We start from the raw sequence: 25,929 nt of genomic DNA on the forward strand, positions 1-25,929 counted from the left end.
CTAGGCTGGTAATTGCAGAATTATGGGGGCTGTGGAAAGACCCTGGATTGGAGATGGGGATATTGTTGGTGCTCTTTGGAGCTGTCTCTTTTATGATTGGGAGGGTGCTGAGTAAGTGGAGATTCTGCACTGATGACTCTTCAATGTACATGGATTTATGTAATGAACATCAGTAAAGCAAAAAAAGTTGAAATCAGTGTTCACTTATACAAAAAGAGTTAAGTGTGGCCTAGATGCATCACATGTTACAGATTTCTTGGATTGTTTGCCAGTTGTTTATAGGTAAATAGATTCACTTGTTAATTGAGTAGTATCAAGTAACAAAGACAATATTTGGAAAGAACTCAGGAGGGAATTCTAAACATATGTTTATCTTAATCATTAGGACATCAGGCTTTTTGGTTGGTTATTTACATTAAGGTTAGCATCCCTGGATTTTTTCTTTTGTAAATCAAGTCAGTCCATTCCTACATAGTCTAATTGGAGCTCAAGAGCAGAATTTTTGGACTTAAGTACATTCCAGAGATATAGCACTCTGAAATCTGCGGATACAACTTTGAAGAAAAAGCATTTCTTTTATAGGAAATTGACAGTTCAAGTACTTTTATATTCACATTCCAATTTTGGTTTCACTTAGTACTTGGGTTAACCATTGCTTCATTGAATGTAATTTTGTGACTGGCTTTTTTTGTGCTTTCTTAAAAGATGGGTAGACTCTGGAAAACCTGAAACCAAGCATCTATTCCACTGAATAATGAAAGCTAAATAGGAAGCTGAATGACTAATGGATTTTAAAATAGTGCATTTAGAAGATAATGAAGGTTCTTAGGACCAGCTATAGGGACAAGAGTTTGCAGAGATACAGTGGTGGTATCGGCCTGAATGCTAAAAACATAGTTCAGGGGACACCCAGTGGTTAAAAGGAGGAAATTCTTTGCTATGGTAATGTTCAAAAAGTGATGGAATAAAATATTTCTAGCTTTAGCAATGATGATACATTGTTGATTTTGTCTTTCTAAATTAGCATATGTTAGGGGTGTCTGTGTGTGTATTTTAAGAAGGAGGTTTGATTTTGACTTCTTATATAAATTTTCTTCAAATATTTGAAAACTTCAAAATTATGAAATTGTAAATCTATATGATTAAACTCTTCCTTTAACAAAAACATAAATGGTGTTTTAAAATGGAAAATAACTGAGAGCCTTGAATAAGAAAAACAATTCATCCTTTTTTATCTAGAAATTCTCAGTCTGAGAATTTGTTTCAAGTGCATTATCAGAGGTGTACATGATGGCACAAGGATCTTCATCACTGTATTTATAATAATGACAAACTGGGAGAGAAACAAACATACAGCAGTAACGAATTGGTGAAGTTACCACACAGATGTAGTAACTGAGGTATCTTGAACACCATGTTTCAAAGAACATTTAGTGGAGAAAAGTGTTTATGTTAGGTTAAAAAAAGATGAAGGAATTACAATTTCACTTATATGCTGTATTTATAACATTGTGAATATTTTTTTATTTACACAAAAATAGAAAAATAACTGAAAGTAGCTGTCTTGATTGACAGGAATTTGAGTAATTTACATTTCTTTTTTCTACTTTTTATTCTAAATGTATTTTTTTAATCAGCAGGAAAAGAATAAAGATCATCAGGTTATAAAAGAATAATGAAAGTGTTTTTAACAGTGATCGGAACTAAATCTGTGCATATGTCTGCTTACACATTAAAGAGAGAAGTATTTTTTGGGGCGCCTGGGTGGCGCAGTCGGTTAAGCGTCCGACTTCAGCCAGGTCACGATCTCGCGGTCCGTGAGTTCGAGCCCCGCGTCAGGCTCTGGGCTGATGGCTCGGAGCCTGGAGCCTGTTTCCGATTCTGTGTCTCCCTCTCTCTCTGCCCCTCCCCCGTTCATGCTGTGTCTCTCTCTGTCCCAAAAATAAATAAACGTTGAAAAAAAAAAAAAAAGAGAGAGAAGTATTTTAGATGTGAGCCTTTTTTCTTTAGAACCCCTTAGAGATCCAGCAGCTGCTACTCCTGTGTGTGTGTGTGTGTGTTTATGTACAGGGACAAGCAAATGTGCATGTTTGACTAGAAGTGTGTCTCTTACATATGGACAGAGAATTAGGTAGCTTAGAGGGCAAGGATTCATAATTATTTTCAGTTATAGTCCCTATGGAATCTGATGAAAACTGATCTTTTCCTCTGAAAAGTACATACATATGTGTGTACAAAACATACTCCCAAAATGTGACATACAATTTAAGGACATTTAGAGGTACACGCCATCCCCAGCCCTGAAGGGGCAATCTTGTTGAGTAGATATATTTAGGAGGTACCATCCAATAATAATTCCCAGTTAGCTTGTTGTCTGTAATTCCACCATTAGCAACTTACTTAACCTTTGAGTTAAACATTGCTTTCTCCTGGATCCTCTTTTAAATTCTGAGTGTTCCTAGGAGAGATAATATATCAATTATTAACACCTTAGTGAGAAGTATTTTGACAAGAGAAGATTGGTAAGGGTAGTTGAGAACTAGAGAGCATTTGATAATAATAGCTAACACAAATATAGGCATTGTACACACCCACATACATGCACCCCTCTTATAATAATCTCATTCTCCTGGTGAGGAAATTGAGGGAAAGCTTGATTAAATAACTTGTCCAAGGTTATATAGGTATTTGGTAGTGAAGTCCAGAATTGACTCAGTTTACAGAGTCAGGGCTTTTAACTACTATCTTGATAATATTCATAAAATTACCTATTTTAAGAATTCTGTCTATTTGGGGTACCTGGATGGCTCAGTCATTTAAGCACCCAACTTTGGCTCAGGTCATGATCTCACTGTTTGTGAGCTGGAGCCCCACATCGGGCTCTGAGCTGACAGCTCGGAGCCTGGAGCCTGCTTCAGATTCTGTGTCTCCCTTTCTCTTTGTCCCTCCCCCGTACACGCTTTGTCTCTCAAAACTTAATAAAAAGTTTTAAAAAAATAAAAAGAAGAAGAATTCTATCTAAGGCTAACACCATAGACTTTCTTACTACTGCTGTCAATTTTTGTAAATCTTTCCTTCTTTCCTCCTTGTGTTGTACCCTCTTTTCATTCAAGAAGTTTATAAAGTAAGATTAAGTCATTCCACAGGAATAAAAGGCACAGCATAGGGAATATAGCCAATGATATTGTAATAGCGTGTATGACAGATGGTAGTTGCACTTGTGATGAGCACAACATAACACTTGGAGTTGTTGAATCACTATGTTGCACACGTGAAACTAATGTAACGTGTGTCAACTATACTTTACTAAAAAAATAAATTAAAAAAGGAAGATTAAATCATTCCTATTTCCTTGAATCTGAAATGAAGAAAGTGCATTCTCTCTCCATGGGGTCAGAAATGCAACATGGAGGAAAGCTGGGTCACAGCAGATAGAGTCAGGAAAAGGCTAGCATTGGGGCTGCTTAGCAAGACAGCCACCCAGGACTAGAAAGACTTGAGTTGGCTTGGTGATGATGAGTAGGTACTGAGTGGTTAGAAAATAAACACACTCAATGAAGTGCAGCTACCATAGTCTGTGTTATTAAGACCATTGTGCATGAGGCATTTCCCTCAGTAAGTGAATTTCTATGCAATGAGTTAATGGTAAGATTTATTCATTATGACTTATTTATCACTGTTTCCCAGGGCCTAATATATCCTATGTATTACATTGCATTTGTGGTAGCATACATTTATACTTCTTTTGGTAATAAAGGCAACTTGTATTTATTTGTAGACTATTTACAATCATGGTATAAAGGATCATTTGTAGATAAGAGTCAAGCTTTATAATTGGTACTGTTGGGGGATAGGCCTACCCTTTTGAAAGACAATTATTTTCTAGATACTATTTTCTGATAAAGCATGTGTTTTTGGGGCGCCTGGGTGGCTCAGTCGGTTGAGTGTCCGACTTCGGCTCAGGTCACGATCTCACGGTCTATGAGTTCGAACCCCACGTCCAGCTCTGTGCTGACAGCTCAGAGCCTGGAGCCTGCTTTGGATTCTGTGTCCCCCCTCTCTCTCTGCCCCTCCCCCACTCATGCTCTGCCTCTCTCTGTCTCAGAAATAAACGTTAAAAAAAAAAGCATGTGTTTTCATGTGGAAACACAATATTTCTTGTCATTTTATAGGGTAACTATTAAGTAATGGAACTGATTTGTTAACAAATATGTCAAAACATATATTTTAATGAGAGTTTTTATCCTGAAAACTACTACATTTCATAAAGTCTTAAGAAACCATTGATCTAAAAATGCACTGATTGAAAAATGCTAAGAAAAACTATAAATTAATCTCTGACCATAGATTTTCTGTACTTATTTTTTTATTGAAGTATAATTAATGTACAGTGTCTTATGTTTCAGGTGTACAATATGATTCAATAATTTTATACATTATTCATTGATCGTCACAATAAGTGTACTCTTAATCCCTTTATCTATGTCACCCATGCCCCCACCCACCTCCCTTCTTATACTATTTTTAAGAAGCATCTGGGGGCACCTGGGTGGCTCAGTTGGTTACGTATCTGACTTCAGCTCAGGTCATGATCTCACGTATCATGAGTTTGAGCCCCGCATTGGGCTCTGTGCTGACAGCTAGGAGCCTGAAGCCTGCTTCAGATTCGTGCCTCCCTCTCTCTCTGCCCCTCCCCTGCTCATGGTCTGTCTCTCTCTCTCTCTCTCTTAAAAATAAATGAACATTAAAAAAATTATTTAAAAAAAGAAGCATCTGTATGTAAGAGGTATGGAAAAGGAAAGAAAATGGTGACTTCCTATCAATAAAATGAAATCCAGTGGTAACCTGAAAATTTATATAGTTAAGCTACTTTCCATTGTTCAAATAATATTGATATTAATTCTACTTTTACATTCAGAACACAAAAGCATTTCATCTTTCCATCAATATTTTTTTTTCACTAAAATCATTTGTTAATCCAGTTCAGTAGCTTTCTCATATTTACCATATATGAATCTGATTAGTTTTTGGTAGGTTCAAAAACTTAAATCTCCTTTGAGAGCATAAATTTGTTTTGCATCCAAGGATAATCAAATAATGTGTTGCAGTTTCTGAAAAAAGTTCAACAAAGAGTTTCACAAATATCTTGAGAAATTATTTGAGCATGCCAGCAGCCACATTGAACCTTTGAGGATTTCAATACTCGTTTAATGCAAAAGTTCTTGTATATCTGTGTGCTCAAAAATTTTGTGACCTATAATGTCTGACTCTTAAAGGCTGTACTCTCAAGGGCTCCCCAAAGAATATTTGCTATTAGTTTGGTAGAAAGGTAGGCTATCTCCATTTTCTTGCTCTTTGGATGGAGAAGAGAATCACTGGTTTTGTGGCTGCAGGAACTCTAACCAGCTCCCTGGAAGAGAAAGACATCATGTCAGCTGGGACAGAACTCTTGCCCCACATGTAGATTTTGTCATCACTGGAAGTGTTTGAGGGATGGGCATCTAAAAACCAACTTGCCCCTTTGTTCATACCCTATTTATTCATCATTCTTACTTGGATTTGTTAAGCTTCATGGATTGGTGGGTTCATCACATTTGTAAATGATTTGGTCATTATCTCTTCATATATTTTGGTTTGTCTCCATCTCTCTTCTCTTCTTTGGAGGCTGTTATACACATATTAGCTGCTTGAAGTTGTCCCACAGCTCACTGATCCTCTCTTCCCTAGCCTCTAGTCTTTACTCACTGTTTCGTTTTGGGTAGTTTCTATTGCTATGTGTCCATGTTCACTAGTTGTTTCTTTTGTGATATCTCATCAGTTCTTAATCCCGGTATATTTTTCATTTCAGACATTGTATTTTATATCTTTAGAAGTTTGATTTGGGTGGCTTTTAAGAAAATACTTTTCATGTCTCTCCTTAACTTACTTTTAAAAAGCTTTTTATTTTGAAATAGATTCTCAGGAAGTTGTGAAGATAGTATGAGAGGTCCCCTGTACCCTTCATACAGTTTTCCCACTGGTTACATCTTACGTAATTATAGTATAATATCAAAAATAGGAAATTGACATTGGAACATGTGTATGTAAGTTCTATACCACTTTATTACATGTATGGATTTGGGTAGCCAGCACTGCAATCAAGATACTATGCTTTTTGAACATTATATTTTCCTACCCATGGAAAATAAAGTTGTATTTTTCTGCTTCTATGCATGCCGTGTAATTTTTTATCAGATGCCAAATAGATGTGAATTTCATCCTGTTGGGTGCTTGTTTGTTGAGCTGTGTTCTGGGACACAGTTCAGTTACCTGGAAATAACTTAAGGTTTGCTTTTAAGCTGTTTGGCTGGCCCAGAGCAGCCTTTAGAAGAGGACTAATTTATCCTTCTGCAGACTCTGCCAATGATTCTGACTGCTGGGGACATACTCTATTCCTGGTCTGTGCGAGCCCTAGGGATTATACCTCTGCTCCTTCTGTGTGTTCTTTACCCAGACTTCAGGTTTCCACATGGCATGCACGTGCATGCAGATCTCTGGGGCTCTCTCTTGCAGCTCTCTTTCTGGTGCTCTCCCTGTGAACCTCTTGAGCCCCCTTGGTCTGTGGAGCTCCCAGTTCTATCTCCTGAACCCATAGAGACTGATGGTTTCTGCCTAGGTTCCTTTTCCACGTTCCACATTCCACGTTCCACGTTCAGGCAGCCTGGGAACTCTCCAGACAGAAAGCTGGAACAGCCCTAGGGCTCACCTCTCTTGTTTCCCATACAGGGAACATCATGCTGCCTGGTGTCCAGAGTCTGAGGACCACTGTTTCATTTAATTCTCTGGCAGTTTTTTAGTTGTTCAAAGTAGGAACACTCCTCACCTTGGAATCTAAATTTCCTTACGTTTTTTTAATCTAAATTTCCTTATGTACAAATTTCATAAATATAAAAGGGAGACAAACTTATACTTGAAAGGGATGTGGCCCAACTTACAAACTGAAATTCCTTCATTTACTGGAAAGGTGTGTTTGTTTTGTTTTTGTTTGTTTTGTTTTTAAGAAGGAGGCTTTTTAGCATTAGCCCTGTTAAGTAGTCCTGGGCTCCTCTTAGCCAGCATTTACTGAGTAATCTTGGTATGCCTGCCTGGGGGCTAGATGCATCACATTTATACTTGCATGTAATCCCCAGAGCTCACCCAGGCCTGGGAATACAATGTGTTCCCACCAGTCAGAGTCACTGGGTAGAGCTCTCAGAAGGGTGTCATCTCTGTTTGGAAAAAAAGAAAAATTAGTCCTACTTGGAAGGCTGCTTTTGTCCAACCTAAAAAGCTTAAAAGCAAACCTGAAAAGGATCAAAGTGTTTCCAAATAACTTAATCGTGTCCATTATTAGAATCATGGCTAGACCTAAGAAAAAACCACTTTTTAACCAATGAAAAAAAATGTTTTTTTTCTGATTGTATAAGTAATAAAAGCTGACAGAAAATTCGCAGCAGCCACTGAGTTAAAACCAGGTCCAGTGGTATTGCCTTGAGGAGATCAGCCTATTCCACTGCGACTTGATCAAGAACTTTGAGTCTCTCTAGAGCAGGGATTTGCAACCTGTGGGCCACTCCTCAGACCATTCTTCATCTCCTTTGATTCTCACAATCTCCATCTTAGACATGGGTATGGTTATTCTTTTTTTCAGATGAGAAAAATAGTGCTTAGAAATGTTCACGAATTTGTCCACAGTCTCAACGGGCATTTGGTGGAGCCAGGATTCTTGCCATACATATCAAAAGATAGAGCCTTTATTCTAGGGAACGTGGCACCTTTCTTTGTGGTCACTAAAGTCTCAGGGCAACATGAGGCTTCACTCAGGGCCTTTCCTGAGATTTTAGGAGATTGCAACATAACAGCTCTTTGCTTGGCTCTTAGAACTTCATTGTTACTTTGAAAACAGTTTTTAAGACTTGAGTTCTGATTCATTCAATAAATTTTTTTATTGGGAATTACCACAGACGTACAAAAGAAAAGGTATGTAATTCATTCTTTTCATACCTTTCTGCAGCTGCAGATAGAATTGCTCTCATCTGTGTATTCTTCACTGAACTTCTCTGCTCAAGCATGGGATGCCTCTTTTATGGGTCTCATGGCTGGCTGGCAGACTTTTGGAGGTAGGAGAGGCTGCTTAAAGTCGGTGTGGATTCATAGTCCATGGAAACAGGGCCTCATGACTGCGTTCATGACTGCAGGAGAGATCACACACTTTTCTCTGTAAATTCCCCAGACTTGGTGTCCTGGAGTTTGAGTCTAGTGGAGGAAAATAAGGCATGGAGTATCGTACTTCTGTCCCTGTTGATCATTAGGACTGAGGGCCTGGCATGCTCGACTGCAAGGGGCCAGTGACTCAGCCAGGCCTGTGACCTGACGTTAGGGATGAGGGGCAGTCTCTTCCTGCCAGTTTCCTTTCTATAAAACTTAAGTTAAACAAAGAAGTGCTCATAATTATTACAAAGGGGGTGATTGGTTGGCAAGGAGAAATCTGCCTGATGGCTTTTAGTCTATGGGTTTATAGAAATGAAAAAAAAATTAACTCAAAATCTGAATTACTGTAGTATTGGCATCCTCATTTAATGTCTTAATCTTTTAAAGACTAGAGCATTTCTGTATGTTAGGACAAATGCAGAGTCATAGCCAAGTGAGCTTGTTTAGAGAGTTTCTGCTTTGCGTGAGTGGATGGATTCTGTTCTGTCTGAGGGTAGATCCTGCCCTATCACCAGTTAGTGAATATGCAGACCTAACCAGGTGGGAGAGGTGTTCAGGCCAGAGTGTGATTTCTAAGGACCAGTGCTGATGGTAAGGTAATGAGAAAGTGAGGGTAAAGAAGATACCTGCAAAACTAAGCACAAGGTGAGGTGAAGCCAGAGGACTTTGAGAACTTTTCAGCTGGAGATAAGGGAGGACTCAGGAGGGCTAGATGGTTACCAGAGAAGATCAGGAAGCAGGCTGAAGCTGGAAGAAACCGATGATCTCAAACATAACTGACTCTAGGGTCATCCTAAATCTCTATCACTTCAGTTTAAGTATCTTCATCCAACATCCTATTTCATCTCATACCAAATATGCCTGTGCCTGCCATTCTTCATTTGCTCTAACTTCTTTCAGTTTCTCCAACTTGCCAAGCCCATTCCTATCTTAGGGCCTTTGCACATGCTACTCTGTCTACCTAGAATGCCTCCTCTCCCACATCCCTTATTTCCATGATTGGGTTATTTGTAGTCAGACCTCAATCAAATGTCATTTCTTTGTGTATCCCATCTGGAACAATTCTCAGCCAGTCATTTGCTGTTACGTTACCCTATTTTACTGTGTTTACAGAGGCATCACTCACTGAAATCATTTTGTTTTTTGTTGACTTATTTAGAGTCTGATTGCTCCTACTGGAATGTAAGCACTATGAGAGCAGGAGTTTTTTTTCTGCTTAATTGGTCATTACATCCCCACTGCTTAGAATAGGACCAGGTTCATAGCCAGGGTTCAGTAAATGCCTGTCCAATGAGTGAATGAATGAAGGGATGCATGAAGTCAGACACAATTGAACAAAGACTGCCAAGACTTATATACAGCCCAAAACATCTGTAATTAAATGTTGGTTACTAACCTGAGAATGAGGAGTCTGATCTGGTTTATGTGTACATTTCTAAGCTTTTGTATTGTGTTTTAAGAAACTAATATAAGGGCTTAATAAATATTAGATTTAGTCCTTTGTAGATTAGGTTATATAGGGTCAGAAGGTAAGGCAAGCTTTGGAGTGACAGGTCCTACCCACAGGAAAACCAAGAGATCCTCATTTGAGTTAAAGTTATTGAATTTAAGAAATGAAAATAAAAAGTAAATCTTGAGTTCATATGAAGGGAAACACAAAATCAGCAAATATATCAAGTTTAAATAGTTATTTTTTTTTAACTTAATAGTTTATAACTCAGCCAAAAACCAAGTTTTTTTTTAATTCTCTTGGGCAAATTCTCACTGACGCATCAAAGTGGAATTCATTTACAGATGAGGCAGGGTCTGGCATGCAATGGATGGGGGCTTTGACTTAGGGTAGGAGCTGTGTTAGGGCAGGATTAGAACATGACCTTCCTTGATTATAGTTGAGACCAAAGGCCTAATAGGCTGGACGTGCGGGGGCAGCTATGGCCCCACAGGACAGTGGCCTGATCTTTCTGGGCTTCAGTCTCTCACTGGGAAGTGAGGAGGTTGAAATGAGTAATGGGATTAAAACCAATACCCCATTGCTGTATTCTTGTCTTTATTTCTTAGGTCTGGTACCTTACACTGAATCCATGAATACACTATGGCCATCAGAAGCTATTTGTTAATACACTTTATATTTTGAAGAGACTTGCAACCTGGATAAAAATTGAGGCCATCCCCTCTTTTCAACCATCTCCCATACCACACTCACAACACTAGCTCTTTAGCAGCCTCTTTATTTCTGTCATGTTTATCTAAGATTCTTTTCTTCCCTTGGCCGATGGTACTGCATGTGTGCTTGGGAGAGACTATTTAGTCCGCAGGCCATGCCTGGGAGCCTGGGACTCCTGCAAATGCCTGTGAGGGCCCTCAGATACCATTTCATGAACACAAGTCCACCCTGTTGCCTCAGTGACTTTCCTGAAGTGCTTGAGTGTGGTCAGCCAGTGGATTCAGAAACATGATACTTTGAGGACAACAAGCTAGGTTTTGACTTTTCTGCTTCCTAAGGTAATATTTAACCTGCAGGAAGAAGCGGCTTCAGCTCAAGAGTCTGTGACAGGCATTAAAAAAAAAAAAAAGTAAGCAGTATGACTCTTGCTAAATGTTAACAAATTAAACCACATTGCTTTCAATTATGTATGTATGTATTACTTATTTTATTTGAGAGAGAGGGAGGAGAGAGCAGGGGAAGGCAGAGAGGAGAGGGAGAGAGAATCCCAAGCAGGCTTCATGCTGCCAGCACAGAGCCTGATGTGGAGGCTTGAACTCACCAACCATGAGACCGTGACCTGAGCAAAATCAGAGTTGCATGTTTAACCACTGAGCCACCCAGCTCCCCTCAATTGTATGTTTTAAAATTTTACCATATAGAACATACAACTTTTTAATATATTATGTATCAGCATTATTGCCCTTCCTATATTCAATGCTTATAGTACATTATTCACATTTTATAGATGTTGGAGGATAATCGATTTGACATTATAAAACTGGATAGTTTATAAGCTTGCCTCTTTGAAATACGGATATTCGTAAGAGATATATCAAGGCCTTGTTGAGAAAGAAGCTGTGTATTTTACCTTTCCTTTTGTTCTCCCCTCCATTTAATGTTCTTTTTCAGTTAAAATAGTATAGTTTTGTAAGAAAATACAAAAAAGCACAAAGAAGAATATTTTAAAAAATTGCTCTTAACTGCACCATCAGAAAATAACCTCATATGAACTTCAGTGATCATACTGTACATACTATTTTATAAGCTGACTTTTCTTTATATAAAATATGAATAACGTTTTCATTTAATGAAATGTTCTTCTAAACATGATTTTTAATAACTGCATGATATTTCATCCTGTAGCTGTCTATAACAGACTTCTATTGTGGGAGGCAGTACAGATAGGTAAGAGAACAGGGTCTGAAGCAGACGTCCTATTTCTGACTAGCTGTGACCATCGCTGAGTTATGTGTTCATCCCATTCCTCAGTCTCCTTACCCACAAAATCAGGATAAAAATAGGACCAGCATTATACCGTTTCCTGTGAAAATTAAGTAGGTTATGACACATGGTACTTAAAACACTTAGAGCACTTACAGTAATGCTCTAAATAGATACTCTTACTGAAGTATTATTACTCTATTTTTATCTATAATTCTATTATTCTAATAGAATAATTGCCTGGCACATGGTAAGTACTCAATAAATATTCATTATTATTACCTATATTGCTTTCAGCTTTTTGATCTAACAATACTGTGAATATCTTTGAAGAAAAAAAGGCTTTTGCTTTCTCTTCTTACTTCCCTAAGATAAACTTTTAGAAGTAGAATTCTGTCTTTGCGACTTATTGCTAAATCACCCTCTGTGGAGGTTGTGCTAGCATGCACTGTCTATAGTGCTGTAAGAGAGAAAGCCACCCACTCCACAGCGAGTGATGTTGTTTCCAGAAGTGCTTCGTGGTGGAAATGGCAACTTCCCATGAGGATCTTTGTAGTTCTCCAGAATCATTGACCATTGAATAATTGGGATTTATTCAGCTTCCTCTTCCTTTTCAGTGTTTATATAGTCTTCAGACAAAGATGAACAATTTAAAAACCTTAAACATGTTTAATTTTTGTGTGCTTAGTATATTAGTCTGAAGTTTGCTTAAGAAGATATTTGTATCGATATGAAAATTTAACTTGTCTACATTGTTAGGATGGTTTACCCCAGTGAAACTAAAATATATACTTTCTTATTTTTAAGAAAAAAACAACAAGCCTTGGGAGCAGTCAGCCTTCCAGAACCCATGCTGGTGGAACAGCCCCGGCCACCAAGGTCAGTCATTTCCTGAGCATGAAAAGACTCCTGCTCTACAACAGGTCTATCATTAGTGGGTGGAGTCTGTAGAGAAGGCAAATAGTACTTGTATATCATGGTAAGTTTTGAACAAAGTATCGTTTCTATGCTGGGGGTGGGGAGGAGAATGTAATTTCTTAATAATGGTTTGTACAATTTAAAACCAGGAAAATCATTGATTCTACAGTTTTTCTTGGCATATAATAAGTGTTCAGTAAATATTCTTATCATAATATCTATAGATAATATTGGACTTTTACACATAATGTAAGTATAAATATAGCACTTTCACTTCTTCAGAAAATAATTCAGATTCTCTTGATGAACATTAGCCACACTAGGCTCTCTGCTAAATGCTCTGTGTAAATACCTCATGTATTCTCTTATTAATGTTGTAATTATTATTCCTTTATACCTGAGGGAGTCAGGCCCAGAGAGGTTAAGCATCCTTGATAAGATTGCAAAGCCAGTAGGATAGAACAAGGGTTCAAACCCAGGCTTCCTGTTCAGACAAGGTCCTTGACACCGCTGGACGTCAGAAGCTCTAATGGAGCATTCTTTGGTAATATAGCACTTGAGAGCTTTGCAACTTATAAAAATCCCTGAAACAACACATTTCAAGACAAAAAACTACAATTTTAGTTAGTAGTTTTCAACATTTAAATAGTTTTGTTCAGCCCATTTCAACTTGTGATCTTCCAGTATGTCTGAGATCATCAAAAACATTATTTCAGGGCTATCTATACAACTACTTATTTTTTTAAAAAATTATTTTGAATGTTTATTTTTGAGAGACAGAGAGGGGACACAGAATCAGAAGCAGGCTCCAGGCTCTGAACTGTCAGCACAGAGCCCGATGGCAGGGCTTGAACCCACAAACTGCGAGATCATGACCTAGGCCGAAGTTGGACGCTTAACCAACTGAGCCACCCAGCCGCCACTATTCATTTATTTTTAAATGTTTATATATTTATTTTGAGAGGGAGGGGCAGTGGGAGAGGGAGAGGGAGAAACCCAAGCAGGCTGCATGCTCAGGATGGAGCCTGACACAGGGCTCCATCCCATGACCATGGGATCATGACCTAAAGCCTAAATCAAGAGTCAGACACTCAACCTCCTGAGCCACCCAGGTGCCCCTACACAACTATTTTAAATAAGCATTTTTCCTTTAAAACTAGTCTCTTTTCTATGGAGGTCTGCATACTTTCTCATATAGGTTACTTGGCTTGGTTAAGAGTTAATGTTTTAAATGCTTTTTGGAGCCCCAGCTGCTCTCCAGGCCCTTAAAAGGTGTCCAAAACAAAATCCAGCTGAGAAATGAGAAGAAGCTGGCCACAGAGTTGAACAGATTCAGGAGCACAGCCTCAGTGCTAACTATGGGTAAGAGGACTTCTGCACAGCAAAACAAACCCAAGTTGCCTCTTTACCACTTACTCTTAGCAAGTTTACTTATTTCCAGTGAGCTTCAGTTTCTTCATGTAAAAATGGGGATAGGACTTCTTTGGACAGATCTGCCAAGAGGCTTCAATGTAATAAAATATTTAAAATACATAGCCCTCAGCCTGGCATTTTGTAGGTACTGGGGAAAATGTATGTCAGCTGTGACTACTCCTGTTAGCCTCACACTCTTGTTTGAATGTCTAAAACTAAAAAAGATGTGCCACTGGCACCTGGGAAGCTTGGTACGTTAAGCGTCTGACTCTCGATTTTGGCTCAAGTCATGATCTCACCCTCGGTGAGATCAACCACCTTGTTTGGCTGTGAGTTGTGAGTGTGCAGATTGTCCCTCTCTCTCTGTTTGGGATTCTCTCTCCCTCGGTCTCTGCCCCTCCCCTGCTTGCTCTCACTCTCTCAAAATAAACAAACACTTAAATATATATAATATATATATATATTATATATATATAGATAGATATTTATATGTATATATGTATATATAAGATTTGCCATATATGTCCTGTCTTTTATAGAATTGCAACCTTTATTTAACTTCTGCTTAAATTATGCCTCCACACATGAGAAGCCTTGGTAGAAAACCCCACCCCTATGAGATTTGGTGGATCAAGTGGAGATGGTTTCTAAAATTTGGGATTATCTAAACTCTTGGTGGGGAGGTGTTTAGTAGATTGTGGAAATGCACACCTAGTCACTCATTCAGAATTCTGTAAAGAATTTTGGCATCTGCCCCAAACCCTGCTGTGTCTCAGAAAGTTGAGGGAGGGAGTGTAGCTGGGAGGTGGAGGCATTTTAGCCACATATTTAGTGTTTATTTAATGTCAAACTTGACATTCTTTCCTTAGCTTCTAAGACATTGTCCTCTTTGTCCTCTCTCCTGTTGCACTTTCCTGACTTGCTTTGCTTCATCAGTTTCCTGAATATTAGTTTTCCCCAGAGTTATATTCTTCACTCCTTTCTTTCTCATATCTTTAACATTTATAGATTATTGGAAGATTTTATATATATATATATATATATATATAAATCACTTCTGCTTTTTTTTTTTTTTTTTTAATTTTTTTCAACGTTTTTTATTTTTTATTTTTGGGACAGAGAGAGAGCATGAACGGGGGAGGGGCAGAGAGAGAGGGAGACACAGAATCAGAAACAGGCTCTAGGCTCCGAGCCATCAGCCCAGAGCCTGACGCGGGGCTCGAACTCACGGACCGCGAGATCGTGACCTGGCTGAAGTCGGACGTTTAACCGACTGCGCCACCCAGGCGCCCCTAATCACTTCTGCTTTGATGCCCAATTGAAAGGGCTTTAACTCAGCCGCATCATCACTTTTTTTTAAAAAAGGTCATTCCCATGTATCATTTAGAAAAGCTGGCATAATAGCATTTGTGATCACTTGAAGCCTTTTATTATAAATTAATTATAATAACACACACAGGCAACATAGTATTACCCTGACAGATGAAATGACAAAATAGTAGATATAATTGGCAGGGAGAATTAGTTTTGGTTTTCTTGATTCTTGATATACTGAACTTGAAAGTTAAAATAAGTGATAATTTCACCATTATAAAGAAAACTTTATAGCCCATCTTAAAAGTTAAATATTTAATCTGAAACTAATCATAAGCTGTGTGATCTAGAATGGATACCATGTATTGCAGAACTATTTTACGAGGGTTCTTACAAAATGAGTAATTATGTACACAAATAATATCACTGCCATGCAGTTCTGGGCTTGGAAGGTCCAAAGCAGTTAAATGACATAGACCTTTCTAACTCCAAATAATTATTGTAAGAAGTTTAGCACTTAAAATTCGATTTTTGGTAAATTAATCATGAGGACTAATGAAGTTGCAGAAATTATTTAGGCTCTTAGTAACGCCAGTATGAAAATAGTTGTGATTTGTAATCAGTCATGCAGCTATTGCTGGACGAGTTCTCAGGCAGCATGGATAGTAACCATGTCCTTGTTCAGGTGAAGAAACTTGCTTTAGGAATGTGTCTGCAGTAGGATCACCTGGGTGGCTCAGTCGGTTAAGTGTCTGACTTCCACTCAGGTCATGATCTCGTGGTTCATGAGTCTGAGTCCCGATCCAGCTCTGTGCTGACAGCTCAGAGCCTGGAGCCTGCTTTGGATTCTGTGTGTGTCTCTCTCCTTCTCTCTCTGCCCCTCCCCTGCTCACACTCTGTCTCTCTCTCAAAAATAAATAAACATTAAAAATAAAAAAAAAAAAAAGGAATGTGTCTGTAGTAGACTACAGCTATTAAGAAGATATATTGGCTGAGGTTATTAGTTCCAACTGGACTCCACTCTATTTCAAACCAAAAAGGGATTTCTTAAGGATTGGCGGGTAGCTCGTAGAGATCCCAAGGACTCCAGCAGAAGGAATCTAAATCTTCACAGCCAAGAACCATGCCCAGGCTCATCTTGGGTGCTTCCTGTGCTACCACCACAGCTCAGCACCTATTGCATTTAGGACCAGATGCCAGAAACTCTGCCACTGCCAATCTTGAAGACTAATAGGCCTTGTCATACACAGATTTCTTGGTAGGCAGTGGTCTCTTCACATTGTTCACTTCCAGCCTCATTCTTTTATGGCATATGTGATTGACCAGCGTAAGTCATGTGCCTCAACTCTGCTACAAGGGACCCTGGAGATGTGAGTGCTCTGGATTCTGCTTTGGGAAGGTGCATATTGAGTAGGTAGGTGGGAAATTTATAAATACATAGTGAGGGTTTTCAAAGGTGTGGCCAGCTGCCAACTGACAAACATCTAGTACAGAAAGGAAAACAGGAGAACTAACTGAACCATGATATGTTGCTCAGCTATATTAGAGGGAGAAAAAAAAAAAACAAAAAGGGGGCTCCTGGGTGGCTCAGTCAGTTCAGCACCCGACTCTTGTTTTTGGCTCACATCATAATCCCAAGGTTGTGGGATCGAGCCCTGCATCCAGCTCTACAACTGTGCATGGAGCCTGCTTGGGATATTCTCTCACTCTGCCCCTCTCCCCTGCTCTCTGTCTCTCTCTCTCTAAAACAAACAGTCAAATGACGATACAAACAACATTTCCTCCAGCTACAGGAGAGATTTGTGAAGGAATAAGCACCCACAAAGAATTCTTTTGTGATTTTGCTTCTGGTTTTGCCATAAATAGCTGTGTTGGCATTAAATAGCCCTCTTCTCAGCTGCTAATTTTCTCATCCATAAGATTAGTGAGAGGCTGGAAAAACTATGTGAATTCTGGCATTCAGTGTCAGCCTCACCCCACAGTACCCTTGGACCATATATAGTTTGGGAGATGACTCTGTGTGTTAATAAGTAGGCAAACATGTTTATTTTAATAGTTATGCATGTATTTTAATGTGCTTCAAGATAAACTAGCACTTCAAACTCATGATCCCAAGGATAGTTTTGATTAAGACAGGCTAAAGGTTAAAAAAGTAAATCTATTTTTTTAAATATTAAGTAAATATAATATAGCCAATTACAAATATTATAGGCAATGCACAAGTAACCATTTGGAAAACAAGATTCAGAGGAGTAATTGTCATATTGTAAATTCATATTGAATCAGTGGGTTTTTTATTGAAATGAGATTCTGATTCAAGAACTCTGCAGTGAGGCTGAAATTCTGTTTTTCTAACAAGCTCCTAGGTGCTGCTGCTGCTGGTCTGGCAACCACACTTTGAGTAGCGAGGACGCTGAATTGTTCTGATTGTGGGTAGTTTAGGCTGCCTGTACCTTAGATTACATAAACATTGCTTGGAGAATCTGGTTTAAATACAGATTCTCAGGTTCCCAGTCAAGAATTCTGATTCAAAGGGGTAGAGTGAGGCCCAGGATTTTATTTAGGTAATACTTACCCCCAGATGTTTCAGATGCAAAGGATCTGAGGACCACACTGGGAGAAAGGATGAATCTCAGGGATTGAGGCAGCCAAAGCACATCAGGAAATAATGTCCCTCTTCATTTCTAAGAAAAGGAGCCTCTTTCTGTATGTACTGTAGTATAAGACTCTCTGAAAAACTTTTCTCATAACATGTAATTACTCATCTGCACTCTTCAGTCGTACAGGATCCCTCATTTCTGCTGAGGGAGATGTGCTAACCCTGGGGCTATGTTACCCAGGATGCATCCCTTTTGGGGTGTGGCCCAAATAAGTCATCCTGTGCTGTTTTTGTCATAGGAGGAAATGAATGTTAGTGAAACCTAGATGAGCTGAGGTTTTGTTTAAAAATTTTTTAAAGGAAAGAAATTACTAATAGTAAAAAAAAGGAATTTTTAAGCTGTATTTTCATTGGGAATAATTTTAAGGACAGGGTCTTCTGTTGAGGGAATTATAAAATATTAGAGTTGGGGGCACCTTGGGTGGCTCAGTCGCTTAAGTGACTGACTCTTGATTTTGGCTCAGGTCATGATCTCACGGTTTGTGAGTCTTAGCCCCATGTCAGTTTTAGTGATGACAGTGCAGAGCCTGCCTGCTCAGGATTCTCTCTCTCCCTCCCTCTCTGCTCCTCCCCCACTTGTTCTCTCTCTTTCTCTCAAAATAAATAAATAAAATTAAAAAAAAATAGAGTTGGAAGGGTGCTTACTTCACCAGCTTTAGTTAACAGAAGTAAGTGAAAAATGAAAATCAATAAGGTGGCTGTGAGGGACACCTTGCAGAGGAAGTCAGGAACCTCACCTGCTCTGGCTTCTTGGTGTGGGTATAAAGCTGTGCAGATGACCTCTCTGCCTTTTTCATGCCAGCTGGCAGTCACCTCTGCCTTGGCTGGTTGCACCGTTGAGTCACTGCTCAGCTGTCAGTATCCAGGCCTGAGGTTTCTGTTCTCCAACCACTGGCCACCCTCTCCTCCTCCAGTCACACCCCAAGTTCAGTGTCCAGAGTCTTTATTGTGACTGATTTGTGACTTTGAGAAAAGTTGGCTTTCCGTATTTCTTTTAAAATTTCGTAACTCTTCTATTAACACCATCATTCGTTCTGTATTTATTACTTGCCATTCTTTTATAATAAAGAGCATTTCCTTTCCATTCATTCATTCATTCCATTCATAGTAATGCGGACCCATGACTTATTTTATTCATTGGCTTAAAATCCATTTTTCTTATTACTTATTTTGATATTTTTAAGTATAATAATGGACGATAATTTAGTAGAATTCTGATTCTGTTACACTGCTTTTTAAAATATCCATTATACTATTTGAAATGTATTACGAATCCCTGGTGATGGTCATCAGTAATTTGCTTTCTAGTTTAAAAAGAGATATTTGGAGCGTGTATTTGCGAGAGCACCCCACTTCGCTGGCTCGCTTATTTTGGTGGAGTCACAGGGTGACGCCTGGGAGCGGTAGATCTCTGCCATCAGCAGGGACTGTGCACCCCGCGCGTGGCCTGCATCACCCTCGGCGTTATTAACGCAGCCGGCTTCCCGGATGCCTACTCACGACAGGTGGGCTGGGCGGGCGCGTTCCTCCGCTGAGCTGCCCGGAGCTCCGGGGCGGTGCCACCGGGGGAGGAGGGCGGGGAGCAGCGTGCGTCGCGTCCCGGGCCCGCCCCGCCTCGCCCCGCCTCGCCCCGCCCCACCCCGTGCCTGCCTGTGGGCCGAGGCTCACAGCAGAAACCGCGGGGGCAGAGCCCAGCCTGGAATGCAAACGTCCTGAAAACCCAGCTGAAGTCTCTGGGCCCGGGGGGGTCGGACGCAGAGTGAGTACTGATTTCGGCCGCTGGCCTCCAAGGCCGCGCGTCTGCTTCCCAGGCGAGCGCCCGGCCCTGCGCGACCCCACACTCGCACCCTGCCGCTGGCTCCCCTGGTTTGGACCCGCGCTCCTACCGTCTTTTGACCCTAAAGATGCGTTTCTTTCCACATGGGCTCTAAGTTAAATTGTGTTATTTGGGCACCCCTCCCTCCCTGTAAGTAACACCGTTGCTGTCTCTTCAGCCGGGAATGTGTCTGGTGACCGGACGCGCGGTTGGGTTACAAAACCAGGGATTTGTGTGACCCAGGGGAAAAAAAATGCAAAGAAGAAAAGCAGCAGCTATGTTAATTTAGTTTGGCATTTTTATTTCTATGGTTAGGTCCCCCCTCCCCCTCCCCCCTCCCCCCTCAGCCCTGCCCTCACTTACTGTGCTGACCTCCGTTTTAGAGAATGAGCTCACTCTGTATAACCTTTCCATGTACCTGATACATTCTGGGTGTGGTGTGGCATGTGTTGTAACATGTTTTAGTTCTCTATTTCCTTGAACACAACCTGAGACTGTGGTCAGATAACATCACTGAGGGGTACTTTGTGTCTGTCTTTCAAGAATGCTAGGTGTTTTCACAGAGATTTAACAATCTCTTATGTACTGTTAGGGTCCTAGTGTTCCTCAGTTAGAAATGGGGAGAGGCTAATTCTTTATTCCTATTTTACAGCTTGAGAACACGAGGCAGAGGGTTTAGGAAACTTGCTTAAGGGGCAAGACCTTGGGTTCTCTGACTAGTCTTCTAGGAGCCCACCTATACAGCAGAAGAACCAGAATGCTCCCTCAGCAGCTCTGGAAAGTTTCTGCTGAGATGTTTTGTGGAGCAAAAGCCTCTGCATTGCAGGGAAGGTCAATAAGGAGTGGCATCGGCTGTCCAAAGGGGGAAACTATTTTCTAGTAAATAAATATCAAGTGCCTCTTCCTGATGTTTGTGGGCACTGACTTCAACTTTTGCACACTGAGTTTTTAGTATTTAAAAGGATGATTGTTACTGGGAATGTGGTGGGGAGGGAGTGATAATTGGGGTTCCGGGAGACAGTATAGAATTAAAATGAAGTAGTGACATTTAGCAAAATCATGCTGAAGTCGGAAAGGCTGCATCTGCTGACTGATGGAGCAAAGGGTAAGCGGCCAATAGCAATGAGGGTGGAGTGGGAATCCGAGTGTAGCAAGGACCCTTGATGTCTATTATAAACAAGTGAGTTTTGCAAACGACACTGGCAGTGTTTATGAAGCAGCACATCTAAGCATAAATGTTAGCTGTGGTTCAGTTCACATGCTTTAAAAAAAGATTCCTAGTGCACAAGAAGAGTTGATTATAGTATGAGTGGTTAATTTAGTTCCTTGATTGTTCTCTGAATTGGCCAAAGAAGGGTTCCTGTTGATCTTTTCTATTTGATAAAATCAATCTTATTTTTCAATTCAATAAATATTTATTGAGCACTTACTATGTAGAAGTAACCGTGGTAGATGCTATGGGGGTCCAGAAAGGTGGATCCTGTCTTTAAGTGGCTCACAATATAGGAACGAGCTAGCATTCTAAGAACAAAAAAAATATATACCTAAATGAGACAGTGTAACCAATTGAGACTTTACTGTGTGATAACTTTTCATGCCTGAAACTCATTTTTTGGAAAATATTTTATAGAGACCTGTTAAATATGTCCTGAGAAACTATAAAGCATGGTAGTTAAGAGGTCAGGCTCTTACATTTTTAATCTGTAAAATGGGCATAATAAATGAGGATCGACCTCATTGCTACATTATCATCACATTATGTGGTGCTCAGCTCATGTCTAGAACATAGTAATTTTCACTAAATGTAGCCGTAACTATTACTATTCTGTTCCTATACAGATTTACTGATCTGTTCTTGTTCTGAAACCTATTATGGCCGCTTTCTAATAATTTATTATTCCCTAGTATAAGCAGGAGAGCACTAGTCCAACAACATCACCTTGTGAACAGTAGGATTGTGCATGGCCTCTGTCCAGATCTCCAATGTCCATGTATATGGACTAGCTCAGAAGTCCGTATGTCCTATGAGATATTGCAAAGTACCGTTAGAAATTGGAAATAATGAGACTGAGCAATTACAGCTTTCCATAAAAATAGGGTGTCTAATTTGTTCTTAACCAGGGGAGTTAGCAACCAATGAAAGGGTATTTTAAAATGCGTGAAAGTGCTTTTGGTGACGTTTTAGCATTCACTGGGAGCAAGACAGTCCTGCTCACTTAAGAATTGTCAGCCCCCCCCCCCAAAATAGAATTGTCAGCCCAAATGCCAATAGTACCCTGTTGAGAAACATTGGGTAGCTGACATTTTTAAGTTAAAAGCTATTCACATAGGGGCACCTGGGTGACTCAGTTAAGCATCCCACTTCGACTCAGGTTATGATCTCACGGTTCCGTGGGTTCGAGCCCTGTGTTGGGCTCAGTGCTGATGGCTCAGAGCCTGGGTTCTGCTTCAGATTCTGTGTCTCCCTCTCTCTGTGCCCCTCCCCCACTCACACACTATCTCTCAAAAATAAAAAATTAAAAAAAAGTTAAAAAGTTATTTAAATAGAAAACATGCAATGCAGTTGTTGGTGACAACCATTGTACTTTCCCAGTATGCAGATTATTAATTCAATATATCAGAAAAACTATAGGATTTCTCTTACAAGGTCAGACACGTTGGTGCAAAAACACATATTCCAGGTTTATATAGTCTTCCAGATGAGAGTATTGCAAGTTATAATGTAAAAGAAGATACAAAGATATATATGTATACAGAAGAGCATAGATTGTGGGTTTTTTATTTAAACCAGACCAACCAATTAGTTCACATATGGGAAAAAGTAAGTAGTTTCACTAAGTAGTAATGATACCTTAAACATTTATTGCCGATGGATTCCTAAGGAATGAAGAATGTAACTGCCATCTAAGTAATTAGATGAAATCTAATTGCAGATATTTGTTAAAGCACTTTAAAGAAAAGGTTATTGGTCTTCAGACAGAGAATGCAGGGCAATAGGGTAATTCCAGACTAATTCATAGCAGTAGGGGTCTCCCAATCCTTGTCTGGGATGTGCTGCACCCCCTTTGAATTCTCTAAGACAGTGTTTCATGCTTTGTAGTCTGGAGAGCATTTGCATCAAAGTCACCTGGGATGCTTAGTTAAAAATGGAAATTTCCCAGGCTCTATCTCAGATGTACCTAGTCAGAATCAGTGAGAAATCTATGGCTTAATGAGCTCTCTAGATAAATTTGTACACCTGTAAAGTTTGATAACCACTATTCTAGGAAGTAAGTTGGACTATACAGAGCCTTTATATAAGTTGTCTTCTGGCCTTAGCAGTACAGTAAAATCTCAGTGAATTTACTAGAAATTCTAGCTATCCATAAGAGCTCCAACTTCTGAATCATACTGAGGCTCTGAACTGAACTGGTTAACATTTGTGATGCACAAGCAAGGGCCTAGACCATTTCACTCAAAATTGCCCCAAGAGATGGAGGCCAGCTTAGTATGCGAGTGTACCCTTTGGACTCCATAAACTCTGGATTCTGTAATGGGTTGAGGTCCTCTGCACAAGTGACATAAGTATAAAGACCTAGGTTAGATCTTGGAGCCTCTGGAGTTGCTCTGAACAGAGTTGTTAGTAGAGGGGCAGAGAACTGTTCCCACAGAGAAACCAGGGGCTCAGTCTACTGTGTAGTGTTCCTTTATCATCTATACTAACAGGGTGGGCAGAGAAAGTAGAAAGTCAGACAATTTGTACACATTTCAGTTATGTGCTTTTTATATATCCTCCTTATGAAAATAGAAAATTGTCTTTATATCAACATGGTAAATCTTTTTATATAACTCCATTAGTATGGCTAGTCATCATTAGAATCCTGGAATATAAATATTTTCCTGCTAAAATATATACCTTGAGTGCTTTGACACATCCATCTTTTCATAATATTGTATTTACAGAGATGTATCAGAGAGCTTGGTCTACAGCAGCAAATTGAAATGAGAAGCCAGAATTTTAATCTTCCAGGGTTCTTCTCTTTTTATATTCACCATCTATTTATCCCTGTCTTTATTTAATTTATGTTAAAATGTATCCATTATGTCTATCAATTTGGAATAGAAAGGGCTTCTTCCTTCAATATTCAGACTAATTTTTTTAGGCATGCACAATGTATTTTAAATGTTTGAAAGCCTTCAAATGTTTGAAAGATGGGGAATGCATGCTCTACTTTGTCACAAAGCCCATTACCCTCTCTTCCTGCTGACCTGATAGACTTATTCACAACACCTGGCACATATTTTCCTTTGAATTTTAGACCCCAGTCTACAAAGTAAGACAAATATTATTTTCTGAAAATTCAATTAGTTATTTGAAAATTGCATCCTTGTATTATCTACATGTATACATATATGTGTGTGTGTGCACACACACACATACTTAACAGCTGAGCTGTATACTGAATGTGTATTTCATTAGGAGTTTCTCTATAGGTCAAAAATATTTGCCTTTAAAATGACAGCAGTATTGGGATTAGTGATGTCTATCGCATACTCTTGACTTAGAGCATAAGAAAGGTGTTAGAGGTATAATCACAAGTATCGAGTGTCCCTGGGTTTTAAAACCATAGATTGGAGAGGACAAATATTCTTGAGGTATGGCAAGGCTGTCTTTTTAGGGAACATCTAAGCTCTTCATTAACCTGAGCTGGCAATATCAGCACCAAAAATCTTCCTTTAAAAACTGGCTGGAAAGTACTTTTGCAAAACAATTCTGTAAAACTATCCTAGTATCTTATGTAGTCTGATTCCTTCCTTTTAACCTAATGAAAGTATGAAGAGACTAAGTTTGTCACCAGGAAGAAAGTGCCAATAGATAATAGATGGTAGAAAACAATGGTTATTTCATTAACCCACTATCAAGCCATCTTGTTTTAAGCTATCTAAAGCAGTGATTTTCAATGTCAAGAAGGTTCAGAATCACCTGAATCACAGCTTTTCAGTGTACAATCTCTACTCCCTCTTCTTCCTGCCCTTTCCCTTTCATAAGTTTCTGGGTGTTCATTGACTCCCACTGTCCATACTGTCTTTGAGTGACCTTTCCTGGGCCAAGAACCAGTGACCTAAGGTGTTAAAGCTTGGCCAGTTATATTGCCCAGTGGTTTTACATAACATTGATTGTCAACAAACATGCACATTTCTGGTACAAAATGTTTAAATAATTATGACTTCTGGTATATTTTGCATAAAGTTTCAGTGGTTTGAATTACTGATCCTTTTTTCCCTGGCAGTATTATAAAACTAAATTATTTTCCATAGTCTAGTTTACTCTAACCTTGAGTTTTAAACAATCGAGTAATTAATCATTGTTTGGGATTTTAGCCAAAAAGTGTCTACATCACTAAGAAATGATGTACCCTCGTGCTCAATATTCATAGATCAAAAAGGAAAGATTACCTTCTTTTGGCCATTCAGTTTGAGCCTTCCCTTCCTCTCAAGAATCTTTCAATGATTGCAGTGATTGGTGCTGAATTATTCTCAAATAATGTTCTTGTGGTGAGACAGGATTCCAAGTCTTAGAAATTAAAATTGTTTCCTTCTCTAGTCCTTCTGACAATCGTATTCTTACACCCCTTCAAATATTTCCAAACGTTGAATGTGATGAACAGTGATGTACTTATTTGCAACTAAAATATTTGCAAAATACCCCAGGTGATTTCCAGTTGAACTGGTGGTAAAGCACATCTTCTCTGTGTATGTATAACTACATTCTCTACAGTTTTCTATGAGCCGGTGAACTGAAAGTTTGTTTGCCATTCAAAATGGAGAGACAGTCAATAAGAAATAAAAGCTTAACAAAGAACATTCAAGCTAGTGCTGATAATCTGAAAATAATTCTAGAATGCTCTGGGGGAGGGGTTAGGTCCAGTAGCATGTATGTAGTTTGGGGAAGCTTTCTAGGATCTAGATATTTAAAAATAAAGGGGAAGAGAAAGGAACCACCCATTGATTAATTTATTGAACAACTACTTTGCTAATTTACATAGGGTTTCATTTAATCCTCTTAATTAAGAGTTGCATATTTTGTGGGGCAAAATACGTGACTCTTGATTTCAGGGTTATGAGTTCATGCCCCACATTGATTGCAAAGATTACTAAAAAACAGTTTAAATA

The 25,929-nt window shown here is 39.3% G+C and overlaps 1 protein-coding gene across 21 annotated transcripts in view; it reads left to right on the plus strand.

The window, feature by feature from the left end:
• The window catches only part of CAST (calpastatin), a 107,157-nt gene that overhangs the window by 20,541 nt on the left and 60,687 nt on the right, over positions 1 to 25,929 (plus strand). For 16 of the 21 annotated variants that reach the window (XM_030325349.1, XM_030325393.1, XM_030325426.1 and 13 more), the window contains one exon: positions 12,464 to 12,535. In XM_030325349.1, coding sequence (XP_030181209.1) covers positions 12,464 to 12,535 — 72 coding nt within the window. Of the gene's footprint in view, positions 1 to 12,463; positions 12,536 to 19,583; positions 19,720 to 25,929 lie in introns of those variants that run through there. The other 5 variants (XM_032593786.1, XM_030325418.2, XM_030325409.1 and 2 more) reach the window with 5 other exon arrangements.

Source organism: Lynx canadensis, chromosome A1 (genome assembly GCF_007474595.2).
Source record: "Lynx canadensis isolate LIC74 chromosome A1, mLynCan4.pri.v2, whole genome shotgun sequence".
Taxonomy (NCBI): Eukaryota; Metazoa; Chordata; class Mammalia; order Carnivora; family Felidae; genus Lynx; species Lynx canadensis.